Source organism: Pagrus pagrus, assembly GCF_965226575.1.
Source record: "Pagrus pagrus genome assembly, chromosome: 16".
NCBI lineage: Eukaryota > Metazoa > Chordata > Actinopteri > Spariformes > Sparidae > Pagrus > Pagrus pagrus.
Window position 1 is genome coordinate 24619862 of NC_140200.1, and position 13339 is coordinate 24633200.

At 43.6% G+C, this 13339-nt stretch overlaps 1 protein-coding gene across 1 annotated transcript; it reads left to right on the forward strand.

Moving 5' to 3' along the window:
* The first annotated feature begins 720 nt into the window (after positions 1-720).
* slc35f1 (solute carrier family 35 member F1) lies at positions 721-12971 on the forward strand. Its single transcript, XM_084378087.1, has 8 exons — positions 721-1056; positions 3284-3459; positions 7468-7595; positions 8483-8642; positions 8769-8925; positions 10141-10193; positions 10779-10933; positions 11972-12971. Exons 1-8 carry the CDS (start codon positions 962-964, stop codon positions 12203-12205), a joined length of 1158 nt encoding a protein of 385 aa, XP_084234213.1. The 5' UTR covers positions 721-961; the 3' UTR covers positions 12206-12971.
* The last annotated feature ends 368 nt before the right edge of the window (positions 12972-13339 follow it).

Below are 13339 nucleotides of genomic sequence, written 5' to 3' on the forward strand. Positions count from 1 at the left end.
TTCAAGTGTTAAATGTTTCTGAATACTGTTCTGAGAACAGGCAGAGGGGCCAAGGTTGTCATTTTAAAATTGTTTGTACCTATTCTCAGACTAAGCCTCTTAAATTCTTTTCCAACAAGCATCGATTTACAGTGTTTGTCTGTTAATGCAGCAGACTGTAGGCTACTGTATGTTGGAAAACATAATAAAGGTGCTGCAGTGTAAAAGCATTGTGTACTAGCCTTTTGTTACTTCTGAGCTTGTTGAAATTCAGTTCACTAGAAGTTAAGCAGAAAGCAGTTGGAAGTAGGAAAATAGATTGGAAAATATCAGAAAAATCATATCGGGATCATTTTCGGTATGTTTTGAGGTAATTATTGTGGTCATTTGGGGATAACTTTAAAGAAATTTCAAATGTGTTACCTGGTAATTACCACCTCCTCTAACCATACAAAAATACATACTGTGAATATTGTGTCAGTGGAGTTTGTTTGATAAATCATTTGGAAGAAGAAAACAGTGGGTGAGGCTGACACAATGACATAATTCAGGCTCTGACTTTGTTTCAAACACAAACATGATTCCAGTTTTAAACACGAGGTCAAATGATAAAGTGATATCTTTAGTTGTCTGACGAGGCCTCAGTGTGCACAGCGCAAACCCCCCATGCTCTGTAGACACGTGTGTGTGCTGATCAGCCATTACGTCTTCATCCCTTGAGGCTGCCTGGGTGAAAGGACGCCGCCTTGTGGCCACATCAGCCTCTCTGTTAAATGCAGCTCCAGGTTCCCAGTCAGGTTTGTCATCAGGGAGGACGCTCAGCAGCAGGTCCGTGTCACCGTCGCTCCCGGGGCTGCTGTGCTGTGCTCTGCTGCCCGCATCAGAGAGCAGGAGGGTCCGCCGCGCTGCTGCCTCTCCCCCCTCTCCTCCTCCGGTCCTCCTCGGAGCACAATGCGCTGATCTGCGCTCCGTCTGTGGAAGGATGATTTCTGTCGTCTCCACTGTGGAGAGCGCTCCCAGAGGTACGGGCACCCCGGCTCCGAGCCTTTACCAGCGGATCAGGAGGGTCTTCACCAGGTAAGATGATGATGACGGCGCTAATCTGAGTGGAGCAGAGGCTCCATCCACTCTCCGCTCAGTGAGAGCAGCAGCATCACTGCGGTCAGGGAGCCCGCTGTCCTTTTGTTTCATACACAACCTGTAACACCGTCATATCAGCCTGCTGCTGCAGGGAGCATGTGGTGCAACAGATGTCAGCGTTACAACCTTGCAGCATCTTACCTTTGCAGAACACCACATCATGTATGTGTGTGTGGGGGTGTGTGTGTGTTTGAGTCGGGGCATCTTGCACCCTGAGCTGCTGGAGCTCAGCCTGGGCACGGTGCGCTGGTCTGGTGCCTGCTGGCACAGGAGGATGCCATGGCTGCCTCATCAGCCTGTACTGTGGCTGTGCTGCGCTGCACAATGGCTGCTCTCCCTGTTTCTCTCAAGCTGCCTCACACCTCAGTCAGACATGTACTCTTGGATGAGCACACACACACACACACACACACACACACACACACACACACACACCTCCTCCCCTACCCTTTCATTCCTGCCATCTCCTTGTCTTTGATGCCTGGCTTCTCCTGTGACTGTGGAGCCTGGGGCTGTTGGACTGGATACTTGGCTGCAAACTGAATTTGAGACCATCATATTAGTCCCATGTCAGTGTGTGTGTCTGTGCGTGTGTGTGTGTGTGTGTGCATGGTGATGCTATTGTTGCTGCCACAGAGGAATGTTTCTGTAATTATTAAAGGAGCGCTGTGTAATTTTGGAGAAGGATTTTCAAACTCAGGATTTTGGTCATGAGGTCATGATGCAACATTTGCGATATGAAACTGTGTTGTCCTTTAAGGTCAGTGTGTTTATTCACTTTATTCAGTCATGAAAACAAAGAGAGTTTGATTATTTTTAGGCAGAAAGAAATCAGCCAATGAACATCTTTCTCTTCTCATTAACATTTTTTCACCAAAAATACAGATTGCACCTCGAAAGTAGGCAGACCGAGCAGAGCAGGATCACATACAAGCAAAGAACACAACACGTCAAGCAAGTTGTCAGAATACAAAGCCAACACAGTCCATGTCCACGAAGAATATGATAAATATGACCACTGTAATGGGTTGATCTCTCAGTCACAGTTAACTAGGCAGTAAAGAGGCTGCACATTATTCCAGTTGGTCAGATGTGTTCAAAGACTTCCATTCATAACTAGATTGACACTCTTAGAACGCATACCTTGGCCAAGGCCCAACAGTCCCCTGTATCTGCATCAAGTTGTGGTCACTCATGATACCAGCCAGCAAAATACAGCTGATGTTTTGCATCAAGATCCATGCAAAACACCCAATCTCACAATGTTAAAGGAAGTGAAAAAAGATCAACACTGAAGGTTAATGGGGTCTATTCTGAGTCGAGACCCATCCTCCATCCTAGTTTCATGGAAATCCACTCATTAGTTAGTGTAGTCCTGCTGACAAACCAACCGACAAACAACAGACACGGGTGAAAACACCACCCCCCTGGCCGGGTTAACTAGCCAGCTAAGAAGTAGCTGCAGCTCATTTACTGCTGTGAAGGCCAGAATGATCCAGCTCAGTTCATTTGCTGGTTCTTGACCAACCTAGACCAGTCAGTACAGAGTGTGGGCTGGTAGCTGGAGAGGTGCCAGTTCACTTCCTGGGCACTGTCGAGGTGCCCCTGGGCAAGGCACCAAACCCCTAACATTAAAATTGCAGCATGCAGCATTCGTTGCTTTCCATCAGTTTTTATTTTGTGCCTTTCTGCACAAGAATAGCAACTCCAGACTTTGACACCCGTGAATGGCCGTCTGTTTAGTTGTTCTACCACTACCTGGGTTAGAGGGTTAGGGTTAAAACAATACCTCTTCTTATTTTGGTATGGCAGACACGATTCCTGTTTTTGCTGTAACGCTACCTTCATTTTTGCACCCAACATCCAGCCTGGTGGATAGCATAGTGAAAGCAAGGTTTATAGAGAACCAATCTATACGTAGATGGTGTCATTTTACTATAGCTGTTATACTTCGAATCAGTGTTTACATCAGAATGACAAGTTAAAGCAAAGAAGTTATCTGTTGCCAGTTTAAATAGGATTCAGAAGGTTATGTGTGTATGGGAACACAGAGCATAAGCCACATGATGTAATCATAAGCACAAACATTGCTTATGATTATGATCTGAAATCATCTTTAATGAAACACTGATGACACTTTGTCCATGTCTCTTGTCCTCTGCAGGGACCTGTTGGTGACCCTGGCCCTGGGTCAGGCCCTGTCCTTATTGATCTGCGCTATCAGTCTGACCAGCAAGTACCTGGCGGATGACTTCCACGCTAACACGCCGGTGTTCCAGAGCTTCCTCAACTACATCCTGCTGTTTCTGGTCTACACCACCACGCTGGCAGTTCGGCAAGGTACAGACGGACACAGTGTGTGTGTGTGTGTGTGTGTGTAGAGTACTACAAGTATGCTGAAACTAGTGGGATTAGGGCAGCACTTTTGGCCATACTGAATCAAACAGTGCCATGTTGATTTGAGTTTCCATTACTAGTTTAACGAGTTGAGCCAACCCCCGAGATGGACCCTCTCAAGAGCAGGGCCAAAGTAAGTAAGGCCACACCTCCGAGCGGGCTGTGGTGACGTCTCACTACTGCGGCCAGCTTGTGGCGACCACCGTCTCTCCCTTAAACAAGCCTATGTTGTGAAACTCAACTCATGTCTGTGCAGGAAACCAGAGAGAGAGGCTTTTTACAACTGTTCATCTTCATTTTGTACTTCACATATCTGGATTCTGTGCCGGCAACAGCTCATATCACTTTCCCATTCTTGTGAGCGCGATATCTCAGGAAAGCCTGGAGAATATGTCATTACATGATGAACTGATCAGAATTTCCTGGTCAAAGGTCAGGGGTCACTGTGACCTCACAAAACACTTTTGAATTGGTCATTCAACGCCATAACTCTTGGTCAGATACTGAATTGCTGACCCTTGGAACGGTGGAGATTGTATAGATCAGGGGTTCTCAAACATATTACTCAATGGTCTGCATCTGATTTTTATTTAAGGTCATGGGTTAGGAGTGCTGTGGTTAAAGAACAAGTGATGGCAGATGTAGGCGAGACGGTCAGCCCTCCGTACAGACACGTCAGTGAACTTCCCCCTGGAAAACAGCATCTCCCTCCACAAGTGAGAGCTGGACAGGGTTTGCTATTTACTGATGGTGATTATGTGATGTCATTTAAGGCAAGAAATGTATCTTTGTCACTTTCCACGATGCATGGTGGATCAGGATCTCAATCACGACACATTATAACACCATATGACAGGATCCGTTATAAATAGTTTGCTGAGACATTTTTAGATTTACAGGTGGGAACACAATAAAAAAAACACACAGATCTCAACGTTATGATGTGTACCATTACGCCTCTTTTGTTTCTGCAACCCCGGCATGCTGTATGAACTGACACACTGGAGCTGCTTGGTTCAGTGTGAACAAATAAAGGTGTTGTGGAGGCGAGCCTTCGTTGTGGCGATATTGCGGAATCTCTGTCTGAAAGGGCTTGTGTGTGTGTGTGTGTGTGTGTGTGTGTGTGTGTGTGTGTGTGTGTGTGTGTTTTTCAAACTCCAACACAGACAGCAGAGAAGAGAAGCATAGAAATATCTTTGTCGATATGTAAATGACACCAAACACGACAGCAACTCTCAGGATAGTTTTTCATTACATGACTGTTGAGCTGTCAGTGTGGCGGAGAGCCTTACAGAAATAAACCCATATCTGGTGCCTGGCCGACTGTTTCTGACTGAGACTTACGACTACATTAAACCTAAAAGTAGAAATTGTGCATTAGAGAAAACTAGACACTTTATGTGTCTGCGATTCAGGAGCAAATTCTCCAGTGTGACATTATTCCATGAACATATCAGTAACAACACACAACACTCTCATTCTCTCAGTTAACATCACCATGATAATGGTGTTACTGACAGGGAAACAAGCCATATTATACAGCAAGTCATTCTGACCAAGTAATCTGATTGATTTATCAGATAAGAACAAATCAGCATGACAGCACATCAAGCTCATCACTAGAAATACTGCTCTTTGTAACTGCCTTTAATGAATACCATTTATGAGGCTTTTAGGGTGCTTTCACATCCAGGATCCAGGCCCGGAGCCCAGTACAGTTGACCTGAGTCCAGTTCCTTTGATTAGTGTGAATGCAAGTGTACCGTACTTGGCACGGCTTGCAAACCATCCATTTGAAGAGGTGGTCTCGAGTACAGTTCACATGTACTCGCGTATGGTCCGCATAAGGTGTGAAAGCAACTGTACCAAAACACGGAAGTGGACTGCTATGCTATGTGTTGATGAAGCAAGCGTTTGCTTCTTCCCCTTTGTGTATATTGGCAGATCGCAGACCACCTAGGTTCATGCTGCTAGGTGCATATAATGTTCATGGCGTAGTAGCCAAATCAAGATCAAGCTAGCAAGGCAGTTTTGAGTTTATGTGTGTGGTATTTCATCAGTTTGTGAAATCCCATGATCTCTTGAAACAACATTGACATCAGCTCAAGTTGGCTGCCCTTACATAGAAGTCTACTGACATGACTGATCCAGTTATTAGTCATACCCCATGTAACTCCGGGGAAGCAGAGAAAACCAGCAGGAAGTTTTTAATTTTGTTTTGAGAGCTAATTGCCCCACAGCATGAATACAGTTTGATTATATCTTTTTTTGCCAACTGTTTTGTAATCATATTACACTCAAGCACCCCAGTCCCGACCGCATCACTGTCGTGCCAATAATGATGGTAAAGCACACCCTCTTGTGTAATATTGCTTAATTAAAACTATGTTTATCTGTGGACGTCGAATACACTGTGTATTCGAGTGTATGTACACTGTGTATTCGAGTGTATATACACTGTGTATTCGAGTGTATGTACACTGTGTATTCGAGTGTATATACACTGTGTATTCGAGTGTATATACACTGTGTATTTGAGTGTATATACACTGTGTATTTGACGTCACTTAGAATGTGTTGCTCAATAGCCTTGAAATGCAAGCGTGTTTTTATTCAGTAACTCAAGATGGTCCTCATCAACATATACATACAGTACAGAAGTACAGTATCTTTTTCTCTGTATCTATTTATTGCCTTGTTCAGCCTGTGCATTTGATAAAGAGGTCCTCTAAATACATAAATACAGGGATAGAGATTTCCAAACAAAATATTCATAACACACTGAAGATAACACAAGACAAGACAGCATGGCAATAAATGATACCACTGAAATAAGCAACAAACAGTAATACATAGGAGAAGAACAAAAGCTTGGGCTGGAAAGATAAAAGGCTTTCCCATACACCGTTAGAGAACGCTGAGGCCTGGTTTTATTTAAGGGGTGAAATCTCTGTAAGGAACAAACAACAGGGACAGTAAACATCATGACTTTCCATTGATATAAGATACTATAGCATCTGTTTTGTTCTATTGTCCTGTCAAAATATAAATTAAACAAACAAGAAAAAAAAGGCAACAGCCAGAGCTCACTGAACAACTGGTGTCTGCATGAAGACATGGCACTTTCATAGTTACCAGGTTTTTGAGCGGTCAGAAGGTGTCAGGACAGTTACATCTTCCACTGGAATCACCTGACACATACAGGTGGAGAAACACTGGAGCGCTAGTTTCATCTTCACCCCTTGGTCTGTGGTTCACAGTCCTTCTCTGGTTGTTTGCTTCTTTATGTTGGTTTGATTTGCTGTTGATGTGGTGAGATTATTGCTGATGAAGATGATTCTCGACCCAAAATTGGAAGCAGTGAAGGACTTAACATACAGCAGAGGTGTTTCAAGAGGGAAAGCTGCATTTGAGGTTGGAAGTTTACATACATACATACATACAAACACACCTAAACTCAGTTTTTCACATTTCCTGACATTTAATTCTAGTTAACCTTTTCCCTGTCTTAGGTCACCTTAATTTAAGAATATTTAATGTCAGAATAATAGTAGAGCTATTGATTTATCTCAGCTTTTATTTCAGTTTACATACACTTAGTTAGACTTGCCAATACTGTAGTTAAACAAATTCTGTGAGTTGGTTAAAAATGAGTTTCAATGACTTCATCCTAAGTGTCATAAACTTCTGACCTAAACTATGCATATTTGAGTATATTTTATATTATCAGTGGCTGGCAGGTCAGACTGTGGTTGCACTGAGCAGTGAACTGTGTGAATGTCATCAGGGCGTCCTGAAAGAGAGAGCATTGCTCTCAGTGAAACTCCCCTGAATATATAAAGCTGATTAAAATATATACAGTATATCGTGTGTCCTCTCTGTACTGATGATGTATACTCAACACACTGATGCTTCAGTATCTCTGTATCTTCTCTGTCTCTGTTTGTCCAGGGGAAGGCAACTTGCTGGCTATTCTGAAGCAGCGCTGGTGGAAATACATGATTCTGGGTTTGATAGACATCGAGGCCAACTATCTGGTCCTTAAAGCTTACCAGTACACTACACTCTCCAGTGTGCAGGTCAGTGTGTGTGTATGTGAAAACCTGATTTACCCTAATGGTGTGTTTACACAGACATTTCCCCTCCAGCTCCAAGGTTCTACTCTAAGGTTACAACAGTGGATGTGTGTATATTTGAAAATGACCAAAGGAAAAATAAACCCAATTCTTCAGGAACCCAATTATTTTTCAAAATCTCTCAAACAAATCTGGCAGAACAGAAATCTTTAACTTGGTTTTCAGAGAAATAAAGTTATACACATTACGTATGCCAGCCGCTTTTTTAGCTAATGCATCTTGTGAGGCAGCAATAATTTTACAAAGACTAACTGCTAAATGCAAAATGGTATGCATGTAAACAGACAAACTGAAACATGAGCAGATGCTCACCATACTCTGTCACTGTATTGAAGCTGGTGCTGGCAATGTGTGTGCCCATGCTCATTTGGTATAAGTCATTTAAAAGACCATCCACTAGAGATCCCAAATTAATTAAAAACTCAAAATCACCAGACCTATGGCTATTTTAGACAATCCAAATGGTCCAAACGATTAACTGTTTACACCACTCTGTCTTCTATGAAGCTTCTAGTCTGCATGTGTAGTGTGTTTGCCCCACCCTGAGGCAAGCCCTTTCTTATTACCGACAGGAGACAACAAATCCACAGCTTAGCAACTTAAAAAAAAATACATCACCTTAAACCCAAAACTGCACCCTTAATAAATCAAACAGACTAACCTGTATGAACAAGACCCAGGTGTGCTTTGAGTCTCTGTGCAGCTGTACAGTCTTCCAGTGGAGGTCAGCAGTTGCCAGGGACAGCAGCAGCCTCTGAGAGGAGAAAGGCCTGGCTCCGAACAACTTACTAAAAACGTTTTTGTCTCTGTGTCTCGGTCTTCCCTCTTAGCTGTTAGACTGCTTTGTCATCCCAGTGGTTCTGCTGCTGTCCTGGTTCTTTCTCTTGGTGAGGTACAAGGCTGTCCACTTTTTTGGGACAGTACTGTGTCTGCTGGGTGTCGGCTGCATGGTGGGAGCTGACGTCTTTCTTGGTCGGCAGCAAGGCCTTGGTGAGTACCTTCATTTGGCATATGTACTATATGTATGTGTAAGTACATGTTGAAGCTCAGGATGCAGGTATATGTGGATGCATCTTTCCATCTCTCTTTGTCTCTTGTTGTCCCTCATCTGTCCAGGAGAGCAGAAGCTGTTTGGGGATCTTATGGTTCTGGGAGGAGCTACGCTGTACGGGATCTCCAACGTCTGTGAGGAGTTCATTGTGAAGAACCTGAGCCGTGTGGAGTTCCTCGGCATGATGGGACTCTTTGGATCCTTCTTCAGCGGCATCCAGCTGTGAGTTTGTGTGGTGGTGTGAGATACACCCTGTGACAGCTAGGTATCTAAGTAACTACGAACTGCGAGTCTAGATAATCTGGTGATCCACTATACTGAGGTACAGTTGCACCTACAGGGCTTAAGCCTTCTTTTCACCCACTTGTCAGAAATCTTACACCTGGTCCGGAGCACACGTGAAGTCTAAATTGAGGCCTTTAATACATCAAGTCACAGAGAAGCTGACATGACGGTACGAGGGGGATAAGTAATCAAGCGTTTTGTCGTAGACAGTTTTTCATTCATAACATAGCAAAATGCATACAGTTACCTACATATTCTCCTCAGGCTCCAAGACAGTGGAAGATCAGAAACAATGTGGCTTACTCTTCCAGCAGTTGTAACAACACATAATTTAGCTGACCTTGGTCTTGAGAAGCTGCATGGGAAAAGGGCCTCTGCGCCTTACGCGACAGCAACAGCTCCATCGGACTCGGCCGCCCAGCCTTCGGCTACCAGCACTACAGCTTCATCCTCCCATATCCACACATCCTTGACCAGCCCTCTTCAACAGCCACACTGAGGACACCATTGTGCCAGGCACTAGAAGAGGAGATAATAGAATTCAAAGAGCAAACTGTTGGACACATGACAACATTCAGCAGCTGGAAGATTAAGAGTGATAGCTGACTCACATGAACGAGGCCACGTTATAAAGCCTATGTCTGGTGTATGAAGCGGCTGTATCCTGCATATCCTTTATAAACAATGACGATCTTGTCGCGGGCCGCCTCTCCCGCCCACATCCAGGCGCTCCACTCGAGTACCGCAGCATTTTACATGCCAAAAAATAATCAATAGCCCATTCAAAATGAGGAGAACTGTGTTTTATGGTTGTGATGCCTCACAATTTGTCTCGTTCATATGTAAGGACTGTGGTCGCAGTACAGGGCGCGTTGTCAAACATGCACACCCACACAGACATGCATGGCACAAAATCCTGATGAACGTAATCTACAAAAAAATTTGTTTATAGGTTAATATTTGCTCAAAGGCAACTGTCGATACAGCTGGTGTACATTTCTTGAATCAGACCTGCTGAATATTAGAAAGAAAATGTTTACTCACACTTGACAGAATGCCGGGTGCATGTGCCACCCTGGAGCCCTGAGGACCTCATTGTTCAGGGACTGTGGAAATAGCTGTTGTCATTTCTGTGTATGTGCTCTGTTGCAGGGCCATCATGGAACACAAGGAGCTACTGAAGGTTCCCTGGGACTGGCAGATAGGTGAGCATGGACCAGAAATTGCTTTTAAAGCAGTATACACCAATCAGCCTCAACATTAAAACCACCTGCTTAACATTGTGCAGGTTTCCCTTGTGCAGCAAAAACAGCTCCGGTCAAGGCATGGTCTGAAGACCTCTGGGGGTGTCCTGTGGTGTCTGGCACCAAGAACTTTGTTGTGGATCCTTTGGGTCCTGTATGTTGGGGGGTGGGGCCTCCATGGATCAGACTTGTTCCAGCACATCCGATAGGTGGTCAAGTCCGATTTGGATCTGGAGAATTTGGAGGCCAGGTCAACACCTTAAGCTCTCTCTGCTTCTGAGCAGTTTTTGTGGTGTGCCAGGGCCCTTTGTCCATCAAGGAGTGCCATTGCGATGAGGCGGTGTACTTGGTCCACAGCGGTGTTTGGATGGGTGGTGTGTGTCAAGTGGCATCCACATGAATACCAGGACCCAATGTTTCCCAGCAGAACATTGCTTTGTAATGAGATGATCACTGTCAATTACATCAGCTGTCAGTGGTTTCAATGTTTGGGCTGATCGGTGTAAATGTAATGTAAAATCATTTGCTCCTTATGTGTTTTTGCAGGTCTTTTCTATGTTGGTTTCAGTGCCTTCATGTTCAGCCTTTACAGCTTCATGCCAGTGGTGATGAAGAGAACAAGTGCCACCTCAGTCAATCTGTCTCTGCTCACAGCTGACCTGTACAGCCTCTTCTGTGGCCTCTTCCTCTTCCACTACAAGGTAATATCACACTGCCAGGGAGCGTTCCTTTGTAGATGTGCAGGTTAAAAGATGTCTAGAAATCGACAATCGGCAATCAAGTTGCATGGTGGGTAATGTAGGTGCTACAGTTTTTTACTAGGAAAAAGACCAACTGGAGTAAAAATGTAGGTATCTGCTGTATCGATCTTTTTTTAACTTGCCATCATAGCTCGACTATGTTATACTGCAGGAGTGCACTGATGAATCTGTTCTACACTGTCCAGCTTTAACAGACAATATGTTCCCTGTTAACTAGAGTCTCCTGACAGGATGGGTTAGGTTATATGTTAAATGATGCACTCTTTATTTACACAACAAAATGAAGAAAAGGATGCTTGCGGTAATTTATAATTATTACATTCTCAGTAGGGGTGTGCAGTATACTGGTTTCATTGACACCAGTGTCACGTTCTGCTACAACATTTTTAGGAATACCATCATTAGCATCAGAAATGTTTTAGCATATTATGAATAATGTGCTTTATTTGAATTCTCTTTGTCTGCCATCCATTTTACTTTGAGCTGCTTGCTTAATGAGGGCCAGCAATGTAAAAAGCAGGATGCACTTTAAAACTCAGGCTGAAGGATGGATTGATACGGAGTTCACGGCAGTGAAGTTAATTTTAGGTTGGCTAATAGACAGACACACACTATGATGCCGTCATCCAATGGCTTCACTGCAGTACCAAATTCACACTTGGAAGTGTAAGTTTTGCCATTTATATATATATGTATATATATATATATATATATATATATATATATATATACATAAATGAAGGAAAGTAAATACAAATCAAACAACATCGGACCCAGGACAGAACCCTGGAGAACCCAAAGCCGATCCAGCAATACCAACCCACCTCCTGTCTGTCAATGAATATACGGTGTACCTAGAATAGATCCCTGGGGAACACTGACATCACCACTACACGAGGGGCATAGTGATTTATATTCATTTATATTTAGATAGGATTTCAGCTGTTAGGTTTAAGTCTGTCTGTCTCTGTGTTGCAGTTCTCGGGCCTCTACCTGTTGTCTTTCCTCATTATTATCTTGGGCCTGGTCCTTTACTCCTCCTCGTCTACCTATGTGGCCCAGGACCCGAGAGTCTACAAGCAGTTCAGGAACACAGGCGGCCAGGCGGCCACCGACCAGCCGCCACTTAGTCCTGGCGTCCTGGAGCCCTCTGTCACCTACACCAGCCTGGGCCCTGAGGCAGGGGAGGAGCTTCCTGTACGTGTAGCCTAAGATGATGTGGTAGGGACTTCTGTCTGTCGGCCAGGTGGATCAGTGAGTCAGCTGCAGCCTCCAGATTCTACCCACAGTTGTATACAGAGAAACAGAGCTGATGGGACCCAGTCTGTACAGGGCAGCTGGCTGATCACCCAAGTAGGTTTAGGTTTTGATTTATGGCCTGTATCAATAGACAGAGCCTCCAACCCTTCAGTGAAAAAAAAATTAAGACAAATTCACGTACCCAAATATGTACCTGAAAAATGAATGAAGAAAATGTACTTAAAACAAACAGCATCATGAGTGAAAATGTTGGGTTCACTGTGAACAAAGACTGTGAGCAGACAGAAGGGACTGAAAATGATCATTTGTGTGAGGTATTGTAATTTTATTACATCTCTTGCTTTCTTTTTCTATCTGTAAAGAATGTCTGTGCTTCATACCTGTTTATATGCTAAAGTTGTATTCATTTCATTTCTACAGTGTTTCTAAATCCACCTGCTCAAATTCAGTGACAGGCTTGGTAAGTGAGACACAGACTGGAGTCAAATAATACATTGTAGTAGGAGAATTTAAATGCATTTAAAATTTCTGTGACTATTTTTACACCAAAAAAAACAAAAAAACAATCAGTATTAATCCTCCAGAATGTCATTATGACAGAGTTATGAAGGCTTAAGACCAACATTAACACCTTCATCCTGAGAAATAGAATCTACAGAAAAACATACATGAACTGATGAAAGATCTGAATAATAATAAAAGAAAATTAGAGACATTATGTTTGGAGTCTGGTGGAGTGGTGGGAGGGAGCTGCCTTTGCGGGAGTTTGACTCGTGGCTGTGACCCTGTATTTGTTCTTCCTGTAAAGAAAAAATGATTGAAGTCAGGATGCACACTGTATGTTTAAGACTGGATTTTCACACACGTTTGTTAGATTTGCTCCTCCTCAGGCTGGGAGAAGGTTAATCACATCATGTTTAGAGTACTTCTAACTAGAGATGGGCAGATGTTACTGAAGCTTGTTTCACTCCTGTGAAGCACACTGTTTGAATCCACTGTTCCAGAGCTTGTGTCAAATGAAGAATATCACATCACTGATGACGTCCGAAGCTTCAAACACAACTGCTGCTTTGGAAAGCGCTTCGT